Raw genomic sequence first — 22,860 nt, forward strand, 5'->3', positions numbered from 1 at the left:
AAATTAATTAATGACTTTGGTCATTAAAAATCGGAAAATTGTAAAAAAAAATAAAAATTTATAAAACGATCCAAATTTACGTTTATCTTAATCTCCATCATTTTCTGATTCCAAAAACATATAAATATGTTATATTCGGATTAAAAACAAGCTCTGAAAATTAAATATATAAAAATTATTATCAAAATTAAATTGTTCAAATCAATTTAAAAACACTTTCATCTTATTCCTTGTCGGTTCCTGATTCCAAAAACATATAGATATGATATGTTTGGATTAAAAACACGCTCAGAAAGTTAAAACAAAGAGAGGTACAGAAAAGCGTGCTATCCTTCTTAGCGCAACTACTACCCCGCTCTTCTTGTCAATTTCACTGCCTTTGCCATGAGCGGTGGACTGACGATGCTACGAGTATACGGTCTTGCTGAAAAATGGCAGCTACTTGACTAAATATTGTATTTTCGCCTTACGCGACTTGTTTTGTTTATAAAGCCGAAGGCGATATGGTGAGGGCCCCAAAGGGTTTAAAATCGTGATCGTGATTGGCGTTTTTTTACCTTTCTGTGACCGTGATTGCCGAAATTTCCATTTCTGTGATCGTGATGGGACTTTGCCCGTGATCCGTGATGACAAAAAAATCAAGTCTCGTGATCGTGATCGTCATTTGTTTTCGTGATCGTGATGGGCATTATTGCAAAGCATTTTATTTTCAACGTACATTTTTCACAGCTGTATCACTCTATGATCCTCTATTCGTCAAGGTGTTTGTGATCGTGAAAACAAAAATCAAGGTAACTGTGATCAGTCGTGAAAGCTAAAATTTCCCTTCCCGTGATCGTGATGATACCCCCCCTTTGGGGCCCTCTATGGTCCCAGTGAGGACCAACAAAAAAGCTGGTCTGACAACAAGCCACCAAACATCGTTTTTGTCATCATTTTGGATGAGCAAAGGTACGCACAATACTACATGGGGATCCCTATTCTGAACGTAATTTTTAGAATGCAATTCTGAGGGCCCCAAACCCCGGGGTTTAAAATCGTGATCGTGATTGGCGTTTTTTGACCTTTCTGTGACCGTGATTGCCGAAATTTCAATTTCTGTGATCGTGATGGGACTTTGCCCGTGATCCGTGATGACAAAAAAATAAAGTCTCGTGATCGTCTTCTCAGTTCTTCTGCGTTCGTGGGCTGAAATGACTCCCATGTACACTCATGTTTTTTGCACGAGTGGAATTTTACGTGTATGACCGTTTTTTACCCCGCCATTTAGGCAGCCATACGCCGTTTTTCGGAGGACTCCGTGATCGTGATCGTCATTTGTTTTCGTGATCGTGATGGGCATTATTTCAAAGCATTTTATTTTCAACGTACATTTTTTTAGAGCTGTATCACTCTATGATCCTCTATTCGTCAAGGTGTTTGTGATCGTGAAAACAAAAATCAAGGTAACTGTGATCGTGAAAGCTAAATTGTCCCTTCCCCGTGATCGTGATGATACCCCTCAATTCTGGGCCCCAACGCCTCAGACGAAGTTCGAGATAACACGTCATACTTGTCTGTGACGTCAAACGTAACTTGTTCGTCGCTTGTCTTCTAGTCTGAAAATGTACAGAGCTGCCAGCTTATTCAGTAAGTTTTGAGTATATTCCTTTTTTTTTAAAGTCTTTTATGACTTTTCGTTGTGCATCACGGTTTTGCGGCGATTACAGAGTTAAAACTTGATATGACCATGAGTCGCAGCGGTAATCATCAACTGACATTGATTGGGTCTTTGAGAGTGAATGCTTACACTCGTTGTCCTTGGAAACACGAATCCAAAGCCGCGATGGTTCCACACCAAGGGCGGATCGGGGGGGGGGGGGGGTTACACGGGTTACGTAACCCCCCCACCCCCCCACCCCAAAAAAAAGAGGTAATTTATTGGCTCAGGATGCACCAGATAGCTCTATTTTGCTTCTTTGGATAAAAAAAAATGTCCGGGGGGGCATGCCCCCAGACCCCCTAGAGGCTTAGGCGCCTTCGGCGCCGTCAATTTGTATCTTCGCAGTCATTTTGTAACCCCCCCCCCCCCTCCAAAGTGAATTGATCCGCCCTTGCACACATACATCAAACAATTAGCCTGATTGGCTTTTACTTTGACAATCCACGTTTCACCTGAAAGCTCAACTGAACCCGCATTCACAACCTCGATTTGTTACATGTAGGGAACAGTGTTATCCCCGAGTACGCTAGTGTGTGTGTGTGTGTGTGTGTGTGTCTCGACTTAACACTTATTGCTGGGAAACTACTGGGCGCAGTTCGTTCAAAAGTTGATACACAAACTTGATAATAGGTCCGATTGATCGTATTAAAACTTCATAATGTTACCTGGGACCTAAATGCGAAATAAACCACAAACAAGAAGGGCAAAGCCCATACGACTCACATGCTTGACCTTTACATGACCTTGACCTTCAGCTAAACCTAGCAATGACATACACTAAGAACTGCTTTACACATTTTTCCTACCAAAATACATGTGACCTTGACCCGACCCAAGGTCAAGGTCATCCAAGGTCATGCAATACAAAGCTGTTAATTCAAGACATAGGAAGTACAATGGTGCTTATTGGCTCTTTCTACCATGAGATATGGTCACTTTTAGTGGTTCACTACCTTATTTTGGTCACATTTCATAAGGGTCAAAGTGACCTTGACCTTGATCATATGTGACCAAATGTGTCTCATGATGAAAGCATAACATGTGCCCCACATAATTTTTAAGTTTCAAACAGTTATCTTCCATTGTTCAGGGTCAAGGTCACTTCAAAATATGTATACAATCCAACTTTGAAGAGCTCCTGTGACCTTGACCTTGAAGCAAGGTAAACCAAACTGGTATCAAAAGATGGGGCTTACTTTGCCCTATATATCATATATAGGTGAGGTATTCAATCTCAAAAACTTCAGAGAAAATGGGAAAAATGGGAAAAATAGTTGTTTTTTAGACAACATTTATGGCCCCTGCGACCTTGACCTTGAAGCAAGGTCAAGATGCTATGTATGTTTTTTGGGGCCTTGTCATCATACATCATCTTGCCAAATTTGGTACTGATAGACTGAATAGTGTCCAAGAAATATCCAACGTTAAAGTTTTCCGGACGGACGGACGGACGGACGGACGGACGACTCGGGTGAGTACATAGACTCACTTTTGCTTCGCATGTGAGTCAAAAAACGACTTGGCGGCGGGGGGAATTCGCGGAGCCACAGCCAGCCAGGCAGTCTCATAGAACAGCCGAACGCGTCACACATTGACGAGAAATATAGCGTCATAAAAAGATTACGTCACGGTCTTTGACGTCTTTTTCTCTCGCGCGGTGTGTGTGTGCATGTATTTACACATCTATGGTGTGTGTGTTCATTTTGTGCACATGTGTTAGTGTTACTGTGTGTGTGTGTGTGTGTGTGTGTGTGTGTGTGTGTGTGTGTGCGTGCGCGTGCATGAGTCCGCTGTACTCGTGTGTGTGTGTGTGTGTGTGTGTGTGTGTGTGTGTGTGTGTGTGTGTGTGTGTGTGTAAGAGAGAGAGATAGAGAGGAAGAGAGTGAGGGAGAGAGAGAGTGTGTGTGTGTGTGTGTGTGTGTGTGTGTGAATGTGTGAATGTGTGTGTGTGCATTTTCACTGTGATCAAAAGTTACAAATAAAAGAGAAAGGCCAGTCACCACGCACATCCTCGGCTCGCATGCAATGTATTTATATAGCAAAGGGAATGCCTGTAATTCACACAGATCAATCACTTGGTCTTAAACGTGCACAAGACAAAAACTTTCATACTGGGGGAGCGAACCAATCTGAAGAGTACTCGGGTCCAGCGCGAGCGTTTTTTATTTATTCCCCAGTTAGTTATGAATAAAAACTCGTGAAAATTATGACCATAAATAAATATTATGTTCTATCAAATAATTAACAATATCATTATGGTTAATCTAAATAGAAAAGAATATTCTGAGAGGCAACATATTTCTTGCAACGGATTTATCAGTTACCAATTTTTTGTATGTTTGTCTGTGCAAGCATAGACAAAATATAGGTCCCTGGTGCAAGTAAGTGTTAATAAGAGTGTTTGAAGACTTCAGTTATGGTCTTGCAACGATCATCCTTTTCGAGGGTTAAAACCTTGTGTCCATTTCAATGCTTTTTACATTTAGTCAAGTTTTGGCTAAATGTTATAACATAGAGGGGGAATCGACATAGAGGGGGAATCGAGACGAGGGTCGTGGTGTATGTGTGTCTGTGTGTGTGTGTAGAGCGATTCAGAGTAAACTACTGGACCGATCTGTATGAAATTTTACATGAGAGTTCCTGGGTATGATATCCCCAGACCTTTTTTTCATTTTTTGGACAAATGTCTTTGATGACGTCATATCCGGCTTTTTGTATAAGTTGAGGCGGCACTGTCACACCCTCATTTTTCAATAAAATTGATTGAAATTTTGGTCAAGCAATCTTCAATGAAGGCCGGAATTTGGTATTGCATTTCAGCTTGGAGGCATAAAAATTAATTAATGACTTTGGTCATTAAAAATCTGAAAATTGTAATTAAAATTATCTTTTTTATAAAACGATCCGAAATTACGTTCATCTTATTCTTCATCATTTTCTGATTCCAAAAACATATAAATATGTTATATTTGGATTAAAAACAAGCTCTCAAAATTAAAAAATATAAAAAAATTATGATTAAAATTAAATTTTCAAAATTGATTTCAAAACAATTTCATCTTATTTCTTGTCGGTTCCTGATTCCAAAAACATATAGATATGATATGTTTGGATTAAAAACATGCTCAGAAAGTTTAAACGAAGAGAGGTACAGAAAAGCATGCTATGCAGCACAGCGCAACCACTACCGCGCTAAACAGGCTCGTTAATTTCACTGCCTTTTGCACGAGCGGCGGACTACGGTCACTGTGAAAAAATGCAGTGCGTTCAGTTTCATTCTGTTAGTTCCACAGCTTGACTAAATGTAGTAATTTCGCTTTATGCGACTTGTTTGTCTCTCTGGTGCTGGAGGAGCATGGTTATGTGTAAATTTCACTTGCAATTGTTGTCTTAATTTAGAGCGCACACCTTCCTTTGTTTCTTAGAAGTATTCAATTTTTTCATTGGAGAGAGAGAGAGAGTGTGTGTTTGAGCCTCTGTGTGTAATAGCCTCGATGTGTGTGTGTGTGTGTGTGTGTTCATGTGTGTATATTAAACTGGACAAGCCCCGAGGTGGGTGTGCGTGTTGGAGGACTGAGCTTAGCCTATTGCTTTTGGATAGTGTCCATCCTCTGTCCGTTCGTCTGTATGACCCAAGTCACCGCGCCGCCTTTTCTACGCCGTCCCATCCAGACATACTTTTCCATAACTTTTTAACAGTGGTACTTTGCTGGGTGATCAGATTTGGTATTGTGATGTATTACTTATATGTTTTGTGCAATGTCAAGGTCATTTGAACTTTTTTTCTTTTTACTTGTCGTTATCTTGCAATTTCTCTTTGTTCAGAACAGCTACATCTTTTTCAGCCAATACTGGTTTATGAACACACACACACACAAATCCATGCACAAAAGTATACTGACAATAGAACAAAAGCACCTGCTTATTGCAAAAGATAAACTTTATTTCACAATAAAGTAAACATCAATTTTTCCAAAAATGACAAAAATACAATCATGTCAAACTGAAACAAATATAAAAGAGAAACAATTTTTCCTTGCATTCCATACAAATTTGTATTCAATTTGACATATCTTATAAAAATCTGAAAAACATCCACCTGATAGAAACCATGAATGAAAAATATCTGATGAAGCATGTAACACATTAGAAAACAAAAATGAGATTTGATCTTCAATTAAACTTTTAATCTTTCTATTGTACGCACATGAATTGTCAGGGGCGGAGCCTAAAAAAAAAATTAAAAAATTGAAAATAAAGAAAAACTGATGCTCAGATTGCACCAGATTGCTCCATTTCCCTTGATTTTCATCAAAATGTTCCCTAAAAGAAGTCTAGAACCCCCCCCCCCCCCCTGAAAAGGATATGATCCGCCCCTGATTGTAACGCTTTTTTCCCCTCATCAAAGTGTGAATTGGGGTGAAAAGTAGGATGAATAGGATGTACATGTGAATAATCAACAATCTGAATTCTTAACTTGGGTGAAGATTTCAATTTGATCCCCACCCCAAAAACAAAAGGTCTCACGAATGTTCCAATTCTTTTAAAACTTCATATATTCTGATTCACACAATTTCTAATTAACCAAACTCGACTGTGCAACATGACAAATGTATAATCCAAGCAATGGTACAACCATTTCAAAATCAAAAAAGACAACTTTAAATTAGTTCCAACAGAAAGAGGTAGACTCAAGAAGACAATTCCGAGGGAAATACATTCAAAAATCAAAATAAAAAGAAATATAATTCATCTGAAATAAAATGTTAAATATAACCATGTGCGCCTCAAGCGAGTAGTGTGACAAAATTAATATGATGAGAAGCAAAGTACAATTACTTCAGTCCAACCGCCCATTGAACAAAACGAAAACATTCTGACATGTGAATTTGGGTTTGACTATGTATGTCTGTTGAGACAAGACCTGATATGTTTCTACCACATCAGACATCACAATTTTTAGTATCTACAAACTCCAAAGTTCCAACACAGTATATCAGCGATGAAGTCTAACTGTGTTTACGTTCTTATTCTTCACCGATTCCTGTTGCTATAAAAAAAAATTTAAAAAGTCATAAAAATTAAATTTAAAATCTTACTATTTCAGACAGTAATTTGTTTTTTCCTGGATGAAAAGTCCAAAAAATTCAGTCTCCTGCCAATGTTTAACTACATCTTTACTTCGAGCAATCTTCGGATGTGCTGGACATAAAAGCTACTCTCTAATGTACATGTATAACATCAACATCCTTCACAGTTTATTCCAGCTACAATCTAGACAGTCACACAATTCCCAAGTTCTGTTATCAGTTTGTACAACGGAATTGTTCCACTCAACTCTCAATACTTTCTGTACAAGATTCAGCTTTACGGTATGATTCTAGAAGTCTCCCATGCACAAGTGACTGTACACAAAGTTAGCTTTGTTAACAATGCGGCATACGCGTACCGATAACAAACAATCTCTTTCCTCAACAAATCTCCTCTCCCACTCTCTCATTCACAGTTCTATTCACAAAATATATACAGTTACAAACACCAATGAATGAGAACTCAAACTTGAACAAATTTAACTTGTACAACTTTTAAAAAGTTTGCCAGCATATGCAAAGTGATAATTGGCAATGACTGTTTAAAATGTCTGACAAATCCATCTTGCCGAATGGGAATCGGTAACTTCTTGCAAGAAACAGTAGATTACAAAAGACTGCTTGCCCCAAACGAAACGGGTGTTACACCCAACGCCTAACCTTAAAACATAAGGCATTTGGCAGGCAATTCTATTGTCTTCACTAAACTAGGCAAAGGATGTTGCATTGCTCATGCTGAAGTAGTCAAGTAGGTTAAGAGGGGGTGGGGGAGAATACCATTCCCTATTACATTCGGTTATTATCTTCCGTGGACCTAGAGTGAGCGACAAGCAAACAAGAAAGAGTGACAGTGTCGATACAAACACGTGTCACGCTGAGATCAAACAATGGAAGTAACCTCCCTCCCCACTCTCAAACTTTTCTGTCTGTGAGCAGAGTTCACGGAGGGGGTGGGACGTAAATAAATCCCACTACTACCCCTTAGAATCTGAACCAAAGACAAAATATGCAGTATCTTGTGCACCAAAAAGCATTCGTACAACCGTTATACCCATGTGTTTCACAAGCACAATGCAAACGTATTAAATAAATTGATATTCTATTATGGTAGCAAGATTTGTTTTCTTCCTGAACGTAGGCATTTTCAGCTCATCACATTACGGATTAAAGGAAAGAATTGTTATCCCTCTGAGCTACACCACTTGTTTCATAATCTTGTCCACTTAACACCAAACGTAACAAACACAACATCAAGATCACCTCACATTGTCTCAACAACAATCAAACTCTTTGAGAAAAAAAAGGGTGAACAGGGGGTACTGGGAAAAAAAAGTTCTGCACAGCTACAGAACTTGTGAATGACAAGGGATTTTGCGTGGACACAATATCTCACCAGTAACAAAGACGTATCTGTCTTTTGGTTCGTCATCACTCGCACAGCATTCACAATACATTATGCAGGCTTCCAACCAACAAAGATTTGGAGAGAGAGAAAACAGTGTCCCAAACTCCCCGTCATATGTTCCACAAACAAATCACAAGTGCAAGAAACATTCCAGTCTTGCTTCCCGTGTCTGTGAAACATGCAAATCTTTCCACACTGGACTGTTGGCCCAAGACAATAAAACCTCCATCGCATAGCCAACACACCCGTCTTTCTGTCCATTCCGGTGACTGCATTTGCCAGTCTTTCTGCCTTGCCGTATCTCCCAGCTTTGTATGAAGACCCAGTCTGCACTAGCAGACTGTGGATTACCAACAACAGTGGCACTTTAGTATCCTCAGCCTTCAAAAACATCTTCATTCGTCAGCTTGCCTCAGTGAAACTGAAATCCCATTCTTTTCAGTAATTGATTCTCAGCATCGTCTCTTGCAGCTCCAAAACCTTGTGGTATGTTCTGCATACTTCGGTATCTCCCCTCAAAATTGTTGATTTGAAAAGCCAGCCCTTGTTTCTATGAGACTATGTCTCACATGCCAGTTGTTTTTTGGCCTTAACATCCCCTTCGTGACTATGTATTCAAGCCATTTTTGCAAAAGGCTGCACATATGGTACTTTGTTCAGAACTGTGACACAACTGTGCGTCACAATAACCTACTTGTCCATAACATAAAAGCACTATCAAAGACTGCCCTCTATTAAAAAAAACACTACCAGAAGACAGTTACAGGCATCCACACAAGATTAGAACTTACAACACATTTATGACATCAACACAAGACTGCAGGGTCGTCCTACATCTGCTCAGTTAGGTGTAAATTGTTCGTTCACCAAGGCTAACCTGAGGTTGTGTTGTTCACCTCAAAATATCAGCAAGGTTGTAGTTCCTTTTTTCCCCATTTGAACTTGTATTGACATTAACAGCACCAGGGTGTTCATTGTCCCTGAGTTTCATGGTTGTAGTAAACATTATACACATTTTCTCTCAAAGCAACATAACGAAACGGTTACAGAAAAACTACGAGATGGTGACAGAGAGAGTGAGAAAGAGAGGAACATAGAACTACGAGATGGTGACAGAGAGTGTGAGAAAGAGAGGAACATAGAAGTCCAACAAGAGGAAAAGGTAGTGTCGCTGGCGTTGATGAAATGAAAATGAATTCTCATTGGTGCATCTACCGTACCATTTATACAAGTGAAGTATCAGAGACCCGAACCTGCCATTGTGATGTCGATTTAGCAGTCTATTCCACAAGTCAGGTATCAAAAGTAATAACAGCATCTTCCTTCATTGAGAACAAGACTTGGAACAGAGCCTTATTTAAACATTTAGATGACTATTAACACTTCACGTCTCAAGATGGCAAACAACACAAATAACACATCAATAAGTGGACGTTTTTCGATGTTCATTCCGAGGTGGGTTAAAAAAAAAAAGAGGAAAAATTAACCAACAATTATAATTTGCTGTTGTAGCAAGATTTCATCTGCCATTCATTCCTGCTTCAGCATATCAATACTTCTTTTAAAATTCCTTTTTTTCATCGCTAAGTCTTTTCTTGCTCAATTTCTAATGCTCAAGGCCCAACCTCACTTGATGCACACAACTTTCAAAATCAGCATAGACATGTGAATAATAACCATATATTACATATGATATATAGTTCAATTAACACACATCAAATGACATATATCATTGTTATTATCACCATGACTGTAGAGTGGTATACGCATGGTATATTGATACTTGCGCCCATTTAAGGCTGATTATGTTCTCAAATAAATATTAGCTTCAATGAGTAATGATAATAAATAATATGCACGTGACCACACCACAGACACAAGATATCTACTTCACAGATGCTACACACTGTAACTGTATAAATCAGTTGAAAACACTTCTCTAACAAAGGCATCAAAATAATTTAATAAAGCTTCGCAACACACACTTGTGCAAACGCTTTAGTCAATACCTTTGTAACCACTGTCCACAAATAATTCTGCAGTCTTGAACATAATTTGTCCATTTGAAATCCACTTTTCCGCCAGAAATGACAACAAAAGACAACTACATTTACCACTACTTTCGCTACTGTTCGACACATAGCACAAGCTACCTCCAACACAGAAGAACAGGCTACCTTCACATTTCCTATCAGACACATAACCAGACTGTTACTAACACACTTATGCTATTGTAAACCTGCTAGGCTTCACCGAAGAAATGTCTATCCATACATCAAAAAATTAAACAACGAAGTCAAAACCAAACCAATTGAGCTCAAAGACAGTGAGAGGAACAATATAAATCTACATATCAAGTCATAAATCGTACACGAGAAGAAACGAGACAATAAATAAATAAATAAACGACTCCTTGGAATATTCATGAATTTGGCAATTGTAAGCATAAACTGGACTGGCCTCTTGTTAAAGGAATAAATAACATCCTTTTATAAACATTTGTGTGTGCAAACCAGTGATCAAGAATAACCGATGCGGTGATGAAGCAGCAATCCTTGGCAGTTATTTGTTTTCATTTCATTTCTGTTGCATAGTTAGGTTGTCTAGGTGAACGATAGCCTCAAGGATGAAAATGGGTGATGGTCAGTTTCCGGCTTTTCAACTGGGAGATGCGTGTGAAAAAAAGAGACAAAACTATATAAGTTAACAAGTGAACAATGGTTGAAGCAGATTATCCTTAAGACACGGTGCAGATTTCTGAAATTCTCTGCAGGTGTTAAAGAGAAAAACAAGTTGTTTTAAACAATCAAAAAAAAAAACCAGTCAGCATGAAACTTTGCTGCCAAAGTAGTTCGTAAGTTGCTGACATAATCATATTTTATCCTACATACGTGAGAGAGACACTCGTGAAATGAGGTCATGTCAAGCAAGTCTGGCAGGGACCTGTTTTTCCACTGCTTGTGATGCCAAAGTCACAGAAACAAACTTTATTATAGAAAAAAAATTGTGCTCGCTAATTACCCTCGATGAATTTGTAGAACTAACACGTCACACTGTCAGAGTGACGTTTCTTTCCTTTGACGTAATAGATTGCACGAGGCTTCAGAAGAGATGGAGGTTCCAAAACAAGCGTCTTCAATTTAGCTGCCTCGACTGCAGGACATTTTCAGTCAAATACACGTAAGTACAGTATGTAGGATAAACAGAATACTACATGGCTTGCTGTGTCACGTCTATGTCCCTGATCTGTTGTCCTAGCAACGAGGTTGCACGGCTTCCCTGACAACCGAACAAGGCAGGTGTTATAAAACCTTTGTTGTCAAAACTGTGAGTACCGACACTGATCAGAGTGGTAACAAGATCAGAAATATCACAGGGTATTGAGCCGAATGCACTTACATCTGTTACCCTAAATTATACAACAGATTCTTTGAATCTGCTCCTGATGTTGTCTACAAGGCTTGACGGTGATTTGCTTTCTTGTGACTCCTATTCTGTACAAAATCGTACAAGCCAATTCATACAGGATTCTCAAAGGCGGGGGAAGGATAGGATAGTCCCACTTATAGCGGCTTCTTCGCAGAATGGTAAAAACTGCCTTTAAGTCATTCATAAATACATATCGATTACAGTGGGTGTAAATGTTCACACGTGTAGTCAAGTCCCCATAATATACTTATTTACCTCAAATGCCATTTTTCGTTAACACATATTGCTGCATACGTAATAAACTTGTGAATAAAATCGTTTTTCAAGTTAGTACATATTTCAAACCACAGTGGAATATTCCTGGGATGCAAATGTGTCGAGTTAATCAATATGCTGTCAACTGAAAGATATCTCCAAAACCAAAACCGTGATCTTGTAGTTGTACGAGGCAATGGCAATCGCAGTTGGCTTTTCATGTCAGATGAGATGAGTGGCTGTGGGTATTATCTAAAAGTCCATTGACTTCAGCGGCTGAGCTGAGACAATAAATATGCTCGTCTCAGCTGGTTGAGCACACAACTGTGCTATTTCAGTAAGTGTCTCAGCTCAAGACGATGATCAATTGTTCGCTGTTGCAGCTGTGACGTTAGTGGTGATGATGATGGGCTGTGAAGCGAGATGTTGGTGAAGGTATCACAAAAGAGGCGTGGAGATAATGTTGCCCGTTAGCTGCACAGGAGGAAGGGGGAGTCCTGGGATCGGGCACTGAAGGAGTCTCCACACACGAGTCTGCTCCAGGGAAGTCACTCCTGAAAGAAACTGGCCAGCCGGGAGTCCAGGGAGTCTTTCGGCCGTGGGAGTCACTCCTGAAAGTAACTGGCCAGCCGGGCGTCTAGAGTCTTTCGGCCGTGGGAATCACTCCTGAAAGTAACTGGCCAGCCGGGGGTCTAGGGAGTCTGTCGGCCATGGGAGTCACTCCTGCAAGTATCTGGCCAGCTGGGAGTCAAGAGTCTTTTGGCCGTGGGAGTCACTCCTGAAAGTAACTGACCAGCCAGGAGTCTAGGGAGTCTGTCGGCCGTGGGAGTCTTCTGGTGTGGCTGGAGGTGTGTGTTGTGTGTACGGGAGTGCGGTGGACGCTGCGCTGACCAGGAAGGCAGACAGGTGAGGGGATTGGACAGGGAGCCAGAGGGAAGAGAGAGCTGCCGTCTGCACGTCATCAACTCATGAAGAAACTGTGAGGCTGCTGCTGAAACAGACAGGATTCCATCGTAACATCTGTATGCATGACCCAAACTTATTTTTGTTCTGGGATAACACTCACACACAAGTCTCAAACACGGAGAATTACACACACACACACACAAACTTTTAAACAGCTTTTCAAACACTGTGGTTGCTTTTCAGAATAAAATATCTCGACTCATTTCTTTTTTTGAGTAATCTATACCATGGCACGATCATTACTTTTCCTTGGTTTTAAGATCTTCACATTCTTCAGGCACATTACTTCGCACTAAAGCTTCACCAATTCAGCCACAGCAACACGCAACCATGACACACACAAGACAACAAGAATGCTCTGTAGTGTGTTTGGTTGTGATGTTAGAGCAAACACATACACACACAAAAAGAATACTCTAACCTCACAACGGAACACACCAGAGACGGTGGAATGTCAGCCAACTCACCTGAAATGGGAGGAAGCTGTCGTAGACCTCGATGAGATCCTCCATGCGGTACTGATAGAGGACGGCGTGTTCCTCCAGGGAGGGGGAGGCCTTGAGGGCGCAGTTCTGGCAGTACACCAGGTGAGAGTGGTCCTCCTTGCTCTTCTTCACAAACAGGATGTTGAACACCTCCTCCTGGTCAAGCAAACACAAACAGTTGTTTGAGAATTCATAGACAACGCTGTCTACAATACGTCTTCCTCTTATTTTCATTTGGGTCAACATATGAACTCCGGAAATAAGTATGCCTGGCTTTGTATGGGTGAGCTCGTGCACAGGTCAGCAAAAAAGCCATCCATTTGTTTTTAAATTGTTTTTAGTGCAATTGCAATATCAGACACATGTGATCTGTTCAGAGGTGAAGTCTGATATATGATTTATTCAATGGTGAAGTCTGATATGTGATTTATTCAATGGTGAAGTTTGAGATGTGATCTGTTGAGGTGAAGTTTTTGCGCCAGAGGGAAGAGCATGTTGGCCATGCAGGGCTTGCTTACCTCGCAGTCTTCACAGTAGTAAGTCTCCTCGTTCTCTATCCGGAGCTGAGGGTTCAGAGTCTTGCCCAACTCCTGCACCAGGTCCAGGGTCAGCTGTTGCTGCATTAACGATCGCTGACACACGTTTCTGCACACACAGTCACTTTCATCAGTATTTTCTTCATCTCTTTCTTTTCACACACACCAACTCACACGATAAATGTGTACAAGTACACACTCATTTATCAAACGGACATTTTTGTTCAAATCTTCCAAAACGGCCATAAAAGTTCAGACATTTTTTTCAAAAGTAAGGCAGTGTATTGGCGTAATCATTTCCCAACCATGATTAAAACAAAATTGTTGGCAATTTCAAAGAAGTTTCAGTGTTTTGCTGACGCTAAACCAAATCCTTGCCTTTTTAATTTATCATTTTAATAAATTTGTAAATGGTATTAGATGTTCCTAATTATGTGTCAGCGAAGGTAGAGCCACTCACTTGATCTGGCTGTACATCATGGCGTCGTGTGTGCGCAGGTTGCGTGCCAGGTTCCAGGACAGGTGCACCATGGGAACGATGGACTTGTAGTGCTGCAGCTTGTTGTACTCGTAGCGCTCCACCGCCAGCTTGTACTGATGGTATGTCATGGGGCCCACATTCCATGCAATGTTGTTGCACCAACCCTGCACACATGGTAACATGACTCATGAGTTGCTTGCTACATGTATAACATAACATCTTCATGCAATGCTGTTGCACACACCCTGAACAAAATCCAGATATATCTTATCAACAGAATTGTTTGTGTAGGTACAATGTATGTTGTATTTAATTGTATTGCAAGGCGTCATAGAGATATCCTTATCATTATTATTATTATCATGAACAGATGCTGCTTTCACTTTCTCAAACACAAAACCTTCAAATGTTGAAGTCCTGGGCTCACTCCCAATGCTCTACTTCACAAAACAAAACCTTCAAATGTTGAAGTCCTGGGCTCACTCCCAATGCTCTACTTCACAAAACAAAACCTTCAAATGTTGAAGTCCTGGGCTCACTCCCAATGCTCTACTTCACAAAACAGCAGCAACATCGCAAAACTACATGTGTTGTGGGTGTGTATGCCATACAGACAACCTCCCTTAATAACCATCCTTGTTTCAAATTACACAAAAATGTGCGAATCAATCCAGCAAGACAAGTACTGGCTCCTGCTGATACAAGGCTGACCAAATGAACAAACAGAACAAAGAAGGGTCAGACAGGAATACAGTTAAAAAAAAAAAAAAGAACTCACAATGGCTTGCACCCAGTGGACAGTGCCGGGTCCAATCCAGACGAGGTCGCCGGGCTTCTGGACGAAGCGGTAGACGGGAACATTGTGATCGTACAGGTCTTCCAGGATGGGCCACCACGAACCCTTCAGGTAGTCCACTCCGTTCCTGCAACACATATCACAGTTTGTTGCTTATCCTGACAAACGGCTACCACATAACAAACCAACCACCCAAGCAAGCAATACAGTGGAACCTCTCTATCTAGGACCTCCACAAATCTGAGAAAATCAGGTCTTCAAAAGGAGGGAGTTTTAAAATGGGGGTGAATTTGCAGTGGTTATGAACAGAAAATCTGAGAAAACAGGGTCTTGAAAGGGAGTGAGTCTGAAATGTGTGTGTGTGTGTGTGTATGTGTGTGTGTGTGTGTGTGTGTGTGTGTGTGTGTGTGTGTGTGTGTGTGTGTGTGTGTGTGTGTGTGTGTGTGTGTGTGTGTATGTGAGTGTGTGTGTTGAATGCTGACTCCTTGGCAATACACACAAAGATATCAAAAGTACACCCAAAAACAACGGCTACACCACACATTAGATGTCTGAACGCAAAGAAACGACCACACAGCCAAACGAGAAAATTTGTAAGAAGGTTCACTCACTTTTCACTAAGGTTGGCAATAACTCCCCAGTAAGCGTCGGGCACAGCGAACCATTCACAATCACCAGGGCCAATGTTGATGTTGACGGAACAGAAGTTGTTGTTCTCTTGGTGACCTGATCAACACAAAAAGAAAATGTGTCATCCACATGGTGCGTGATGCAACTCTGAAAGTGTTACTGCAAAAATCATGAATTCTTTAAAAGATCTACAAATGCAGATTTTTTTTGTCAATAACACAGGTAGATGTTTTTGTAGGCAACACAGGCAGTCGATTCTTACCTGGCGTGCGAGAGCCCGGAACCTTCATGTAGAGCTGCACGGTGTTCATGCCCAGGATCTTGTGGCCGACGTGACTGAGCGTGTTGCCTCCGGATACCACCCGCGTGAAGGCTGGAAGCTTGGTTAGTTCCGCTAATTGCGGGCGCCACTTCTCCTGATCCGACAGGTCCACATTGGTGCCGAACCTGATCATCTTCTTCCCCTTCCTGCAAAATTCAAAAGAAAAGAATAAGCTTTTTTTTGTTCGCTGTTGGCAGGTCCTTTTTCTCTGTATAACCTAGTTTACCTTTCATTACCCAAGCTTGTAAATATTAATGGTGCAAAGTTGACTTCATGAAGTCTATTACAAAACTTTAGCATTGAATATTCAGTAAAATGACTGAAGTCCACTTGAGGCTCAAGTAAGGCAGGCTTTCAGAGTCACTGGCTGAATGAGAAACTCTTCACTACCAAAAGGTCTAAGTAGATCAGACAGACAGACAGACAGACAGACAGACAGACAGACAGACAGACAGACACACACACACACACACACACACCAACAAAGTGGCTTTTTGACACGCATCACCCAACTTGAACAAATGAAAATCTAACTTACTTTTTGGGCTGTGATGAGTTGGAATCACTGTCGGACTCTTTCTCCGGTTTTTGGAACATCTTGCCTTTGTCCTGTTCCTCCTTGAGCGATTCCTGGAAGGACACTGCCTGGTACTGAGCGTACTTGCTGACGGTACTCTTGCCACGGTTGCTATGGCAATACCACAGGCGCTGATTGTTGGCGTCACGGTTCTCGTCAGGTGCTTGAAACTTCTGCAACCACAGTGTCAAAACTGTCAAGTTATGTGTTATTTATCATAACGGGTGATATTTTTATTGGACCCGTACAGAGAGATGTTTATACAGAAACCCCACCCTCACCATGCCCATTCTTTTTATGTGTGTGCAAATACACAAGCGCACACACACACTCTCTTGATCCCTCTCTTGTACACATACATTTACACACACAAACTCCCTTCTCTTCCCCTCCCCTATTTGCCACCCACACACACACATACACACACAAAAATCTCACCTGAGTTCTGACCTCTACGTCATGGTCAGGATTGGCTTCCACCAGGGTTTTGGTTGAGAACAGCCCCAAGTCTGTAACACACAACCACAAAACACTTGGTCAAACACTCTTTACTTGCAGTTTGTATGTTAAAGCACATTTTCTTTCTCTTCTTAAATTAATTGCAAGACAAAAAACAAGCCATCAAACATCACTGCAAACAAACCATGATCACTTTTTTGTTTTGTTTTGAGATCAGAGATTTTTCATTCACGTCCTGCCTAGTCTACAACCAGGGGAAGAAGGCTTGTCTAGCCAACTTTCCCCGTGTAGAGCAGGAGAGTGAATGGATCTTTGGTTAACCCAGTATTACTTATACATGCTATGTATTGGGAAGAAAAAAAGGTGGCTCACCAAGCTTCAAGGCAGTGGCAATGCCGCGTATAACCACTACGGGCTGTGTGTGGCAGTAATGCTGCAGCTCGGCAGAAAAGGCATCCTTTTTGCTCTCCAGCTGAAACACAAACACAACAACGCATGTCATACAAACTGTCAGGGTTCTGGGAATGAACAGGCACTAACATCTCCAGGTTAAAACACTGTGTCTTTCTGTGATACTTTTTAGTAGCTCCAGAGTAAAAGAAACATGTGGAATACTGGTAAGCCTTCTAGTCCTGTAGCGTCTCTTCTAATAGGTTTGATGATAGAAAACAGGCAGACCGCAGTACCAATTCTTTGACCATTTTAAATCCCACAGATCTTCACCACAGACTCTTCAAAAGCAAATAAAATGTGGATTATCTCAAGAGACAGGGAGACAGAGAGGGGTTGAATCAGAAGAGAGAAGTCAAACAGATTGTGTTGATACTCACATAAACACTTGGTGTAGGAGGGTTGAGCTGCTCTTTGGGAAGCGGTGGCTGTGGGGGGGAGGGGTTGCAGGGCGGGGGCAGACCATCCCCTTGTAAACTGATGGTCACTTTCACACCTGCAAAAACACATCAACCATACCAGTCAGTCGCCCGGACACATGTGAACATCCGATATGTCAAATGAAATGCTGCTATTTTCTACTCAGTGTGAGCAGGTCTTACAATTAAACTCAGTTTCTCCATGGAAGCAAGCATCAAATGATATCAAAACAGCAAAACGAGGCAGGAGAGAAAAAATAATAAATAAATAAAAATTTTAAAAACCTCACCTAAGCCTTTGACACTGTCGAGTATTTCCTGAGCTGACATGTCTTTGCGTTCCTTCTTCACCTTCACGGGCTTGACCTCATCGGGCCGAGTCTGTGCTGACACTGACGTGGCGTGGGAGGCGGTGGTGGTGGTGGTGGGGGTGTTGGTGGCCGAGCAGGTGGTGGAGGGGGTCTCCGTGGGGGTGAGGGGGGCCACCGTGCTGCGGAAATTGATCACAAGTTTCAAGTCGTCCTTCTGCACCACAAAGGGGACGGAGGAGGGGCTGGTTTCCGTGGAGACCGACTTGCCCACCGACAGCAAGCCGCCGCCCCCTTTAGCCGGAGACACCTGAGACGAGTTGGAGGAGGAAGAGGAGTGCTGATCCGCAGAGGCAGCGGCAGCGGCAGCAGCGGAAGGCGAGGAATGTAAAGAAGCTGCGCTGTGTCCGGTCAGGGCGGTGCCTGAGCCGGAGAGGCGCGACTGCTTGGCGGGGGCGGGGCCCGACAGAGCGCTGTGACTAGACAGAGAGGAGCGCACGGGCAGACTGTTCCACACACTGTAGGGGCTGCGTATCTGCTGCTTCAGGTCCTCACACACCAAACCCTCCTGACACTTGTAGAAGGCACGAATCTCTTCCTCCGATGAGAACTGGCGCCCACCCTCCCCCGTGTACGCAGCCGGTGAGGGAAGAGGGGCGGAGGGGGCCGCTGTGGGGGGTGGAATGTTATGGGGGTAGTGGGCCAGCCGAGGGGAGGACCCCGGGGTGACGGGGAAGGAGGGGTGTGGCTGGGGAGCTGGCTGCCCAGGTCGTGTTGTTAACACATCTGCGGGTGGACCCATAGCTGAAACATGCAAACGTCACGGTGAATACAGGCACACACAATCACCCGTCAACCATCGTCAATGACACACTTCTTTATTTCATTAATTGCTATCCCCCCATTTAAGAACTGAAAAAGATCTGCAAAAAAACCGGTCCATAAAAGGAGGGAGTCTTAAACAGAGGTAAATATACACAGATAATCAACACAAAATGTGTGAAAGCTAGGTTTTAAAAGAGGAGGGCTAAGAAGGTTAGTTTTAAAAGAGGAGGGCTAAGAAGGTTAGTTTTAAAAGAGGTTCCACTGTATCAGTCTAACACTGTTTTCTATTTTGAAAAGAACTAATAATCACTGGTAAGTAGCAGCAGTTGAAAGTTGAGTGTAAAGATGATGATCTTACCTTGGTTGGCAGGCCCCATGCCTGGGGGCTGGGGGAGACTTGGAGACATAGCTCCTCCCTGAAAGCACACAGACATACCACATATTACTTTGCCTGCTCACATGGATAAACAAAACTACCAACATATCATTGTCTCTTTCCTATGCCATTTTATTCATGCAGTTATTGTATACTTATTAATTCTATTAATTTCGCATTAGTTAATTATTTGCCTGCTTTTGTTTGTTGTTGTTTTAGAAATCACTTTCAGCTCATTGCAAACACCTCCACAATCACCCTTTGCTCACCAGCTTATTGGATTACCTCCCTTGCCCTGTCCATACACCACCAAAGCACAAACACACACTACTTGCTAACTTCAGGTCTGGTGAACTCCATTACTTTCAATAGTATTTCTTACAAGTCACGACTACCTCTCAACCCCACAGTAATTAGAGACACGTCATGACTGTCCAAGATCTACAATCTTTTCCACACTCACCAGCTTGATGCAGTCTGACTGCTTTTCAACAGATACATTTTACACATGTACATACCTGAGGTCTTTGCTGCTGCTGCTGCTGTTGTTGCTGCTGCTGATGTTGCTGTGACAAGAGCAACTGCTGCTGAAGCTGTTGTAGTAACTGTCGCTGCTGCTGGTTAAGCTGATCCTAAAACATACAATCAATCAAATTATGGTCAGCAAAATGTTCAGCAGTAAAGGTCAGATTTGTTCTTGCTTACAGAAAAAGTGAGAAAATTAATATTCTTGTCTGGATGACATTTTCATGTCCCATTATGCCTTTTCATTTCCTTCATTATGATTTCCTGGCTTGTTAATTTGCAAAACTCCACACAAAAGTATTGGTCTGTTATTCCAAGATATTGTCTGTCATGTCTGGGCATTGGTTTGTCGTGCTTTGACTCAAATGCATCTTCGAAAACGATGAATGGCCTCAATATTTGCAGATCATTGTTTTGGAAACAAGTGTTATTGACTTGGCTTGACAATAAAAGTGTTTTCTGTGAAAAGTATGATTTTACACCAGTAATATTAAAGGACCAATGCATTTGGAACAATATGAATATTCAATTTAAACATAAATGCCTATTTTTTAAAGATTTTATAAAACATAATATCTCATTTGTAAAGGATGTTATGAATGAAAATGGTATTATTATTTCTTTTGAAGATTTATGTCAAAAAGTGGGTTATAAACCATCCAGACAGTTTGAATACAATGCATTATGCACAGCACTTAAATCCAGACGTACAGACACATTACCATATCAATATTTTACATTGCAGGATTTCATTGTTAACGGTGGTAATATAACAGCAAAGTTTATTAGAAAATGTTTAGTTGATCTTGATGTCCAGATTCCGAGTGCCTGTGATTTTTGGAAACGAAAACATAATGTAGATTTGGATAAGAGAAACTGGTTACTGGCCGTTAACAGCACAAAAGAAGAAAGATTACGTCTGCTGCACTGGAAACTATTACATAGAATATTGTAAGAGATTTGAAATAAAGAAGATCCGTAGTTATCCTTATTAATCTCCTTCCAGATTCTTTATATGTGCACACACACACACACAGTCAAGCATCTGACTCCCGCTCAGAAGTTTAGGAAAGCAGAGAGAAGATTAGAAGAATTTGTAGTCTTTCACCAACTCATTCTTTCCAAACAATAGCCAATGGTTTAATTAGAACATACAAATTGGTTTGTTTCTGACATAGCAATTATCAACTCATTCCTCAAATTCTCAAATACTTTCTTGCTTACAATAATCAATTCATGACCTTTTGAAACTCATTCATTCATTGTCCACGACCTTGTGAAACTCACTCATTCATTGTCAACGTCATAACATATTTACAAGGACAAGAAAGCAAATAAACAAAACATAACTTTTACGTTATGTAAAGGTGACGATGTAGCTAGCCTTCAACCTTACGGCCTCCATCGCACCCTCGCCACACTGGCACCACCCCGCACAAGTCAGACTGGGGCGGCCTCATCTTCCAATATGGCGGCACCCATACAAAAGTCCAAGTCATCCCGGCAATGTTTCCCGGTTCCAAGGTTGACATCAAGATCAAATGTTTTCTTGCAAAGTTGACATCAAAAGCAAGAGCAGGTTTCTCATCCGAGAGCCCAGGTCGAATGACTTTCAATTGTCAGGCAGTTTACAATCACAACTCACAAAATCAGGCGGTTGCGATTATAACGTGAACAACTCGCACAGTTGTAAATTCACGTGCCGCGAACCCAGTTTGACCGTCCGTAGCTAACCATGGAATTTTACTGAACTGTTAAAAGTTTCCACTCTCAAAGTTAAACCACTCCTGACAACCTCTTTGTATTACAAAAAGCACTAGTTATATCCCTTCAACTATAAACACCATAACCGCCATTCATTACATCACCCCTTTCCCCGATTAAAAAAAAATGTGAACCCAAAATGAACATTTTTTTTTTCAAAAACTGTACAAGTATAAGTATTCCAGTAACAAGAAAAAATTTTAAATACATAAAAAAATACATAAATAGATTAATAAATAATCAAAGCATAAGGAAAACATTTATTAAATACTCTGTCCGTTCCCAAAGAGTGCAATCAGTTTACAACCAAAAGACAGTGCCATCCACCAAAAAAGTGACGAAAGCCACGAGGCTGTCCTTAAACATGAGCAACAATGGCAAGCATAATAAACCACATTTACGCCGCCGTGTAGATAATCACCCACTGTGTTAATCCACAATAGTTATACTCATGGACATTCAGCAATTTTCGCCTATTACTGAATGCAATAACATTGACGTTCTTGGTACCAAAGATCGCCAATAAAGTTTGAGTAGCCCCCGCTAAACTCAATACAGTAAACCTCGACTACAACACAAAATGGTACTAGCATCAAAAATATCCAAACAAATTTTTCCAGCCAGATTAAATAAATAATCACAATGTGACAAAAAAACAAGAACAAAATTAAATTAGTTCTTAATACATACACAGCATATCAACACTCACAGCACAAAAAGTATTGTCCTTGTTGATTGCAGAAAGTCTTTTCACTGTCCTTTCAACCATCATGTTCCATTCACTTCGTCAAGCGTGACAACACATCAGCCTCAAAATTCCTGACTCCAGGAATTGGCACTACTGTGAATGAATACTCTTGGAGAGACAGAGCCCATCGCAACAGTCGGCCGTTGGCAGTTTTGGACTGTCGTAAGTACGTCAACGGTCTGTGATCAGTCTCAACAAAGAAATGTGAGCCAAACAAGTAGCGATGGAATTTGTCAACTGCCCACACCAACGCTAGGCACTCTCTCTCCACAGTAGAGTATCTGGTTTCTCTTTCCAGCAGTTTTCTGCTGG

The 22,860-nt window shown here is 41.3% G+C and overlaps 1 protein-coding gene across 2 annotated transcripts in view; it reads right to left on the reverse strand.

Moving 5' to 3' along the window:
* Window positions 1-5,621: 5,621 nt before the first annotated feature.
* Window positions 5,622-22,860, reverse strand: part of LOC138946268 (lysine-specific demethylase 6A-like) — a 144,163-nt gene continuing 126,924 nt past the window's right edge. For both annotated transcript variants that reach the window (XM_070317806.1, XM_070317807.1), the window contains 14 exons: window positions 20,030-20,143; window positions 19,494-19,551; window positions 18,293-19,114; window positions 17,964-18,079; window positions 17,506-17,605; window positions 17,113-17,183; window positions 16,636-16,847; window positions 16,038-16,243; window positions 15,757-15,871; window positions 15,128-15,272; window positions 14,329-14,513; window positions 13,851-13,977; window positions 13,315-13,488; window positions 5,622-12,869 (listed from right to left, as the gene is read on the reverse strand). In XM_070317806.1, coding sequence (XP_070173907.1) covers window positions 12,843-12,869; window positions 13,315-13,488; window positions 13,851-13,977; window positions 14,329-14,513; window positions 15,128-15,272; window positions 15,757-15,871; window positions 16,038-16,243; window positions 16,636-16,847; window positions 17,113-17,183; window positions 17,506-17,605; window positions 17,964-18,079; window positions 18,293-19,114; window positions 19,494-19,551; window positions 20,030-20,143 — 2,472 coding nt within the window. In that variant the 3' untranslated portion in view covers window positions 5,622-12,842. The remainder of the gene's footprint in view (window positions 12,870-13,314; window positions 13,489-13,850; window positions 13,978-14,328; window positions 14,514-15,127; window positions 15,273-15,756; window positions 15,872-16,037; window positions 16,244-16,635; window positions 16,848-17,112; window positions 17,184-17,505; window positions 17,606-17,963; window positions 18,080-18,292; window positions 19,115-19,493; window positions 19,552-20,029; window positions 20,144-22,860) is intronic.

Source organism: Littorina saxatilis, linkage group LG13, assembly GCF_037325665.1.
Source record: "Littorina saxatilis isolate snail1 linkage group LG13, US_GU_Lsax_2.0, whole genome shotgun sequence".
Taxonomy (NCBI): domain Eukaryota; kingdom Metazoa; phylum Mollusca; class Gastropoda; order Littorinimorpha; family Littorinidae; genus Littorina; species Littorina saxatilis.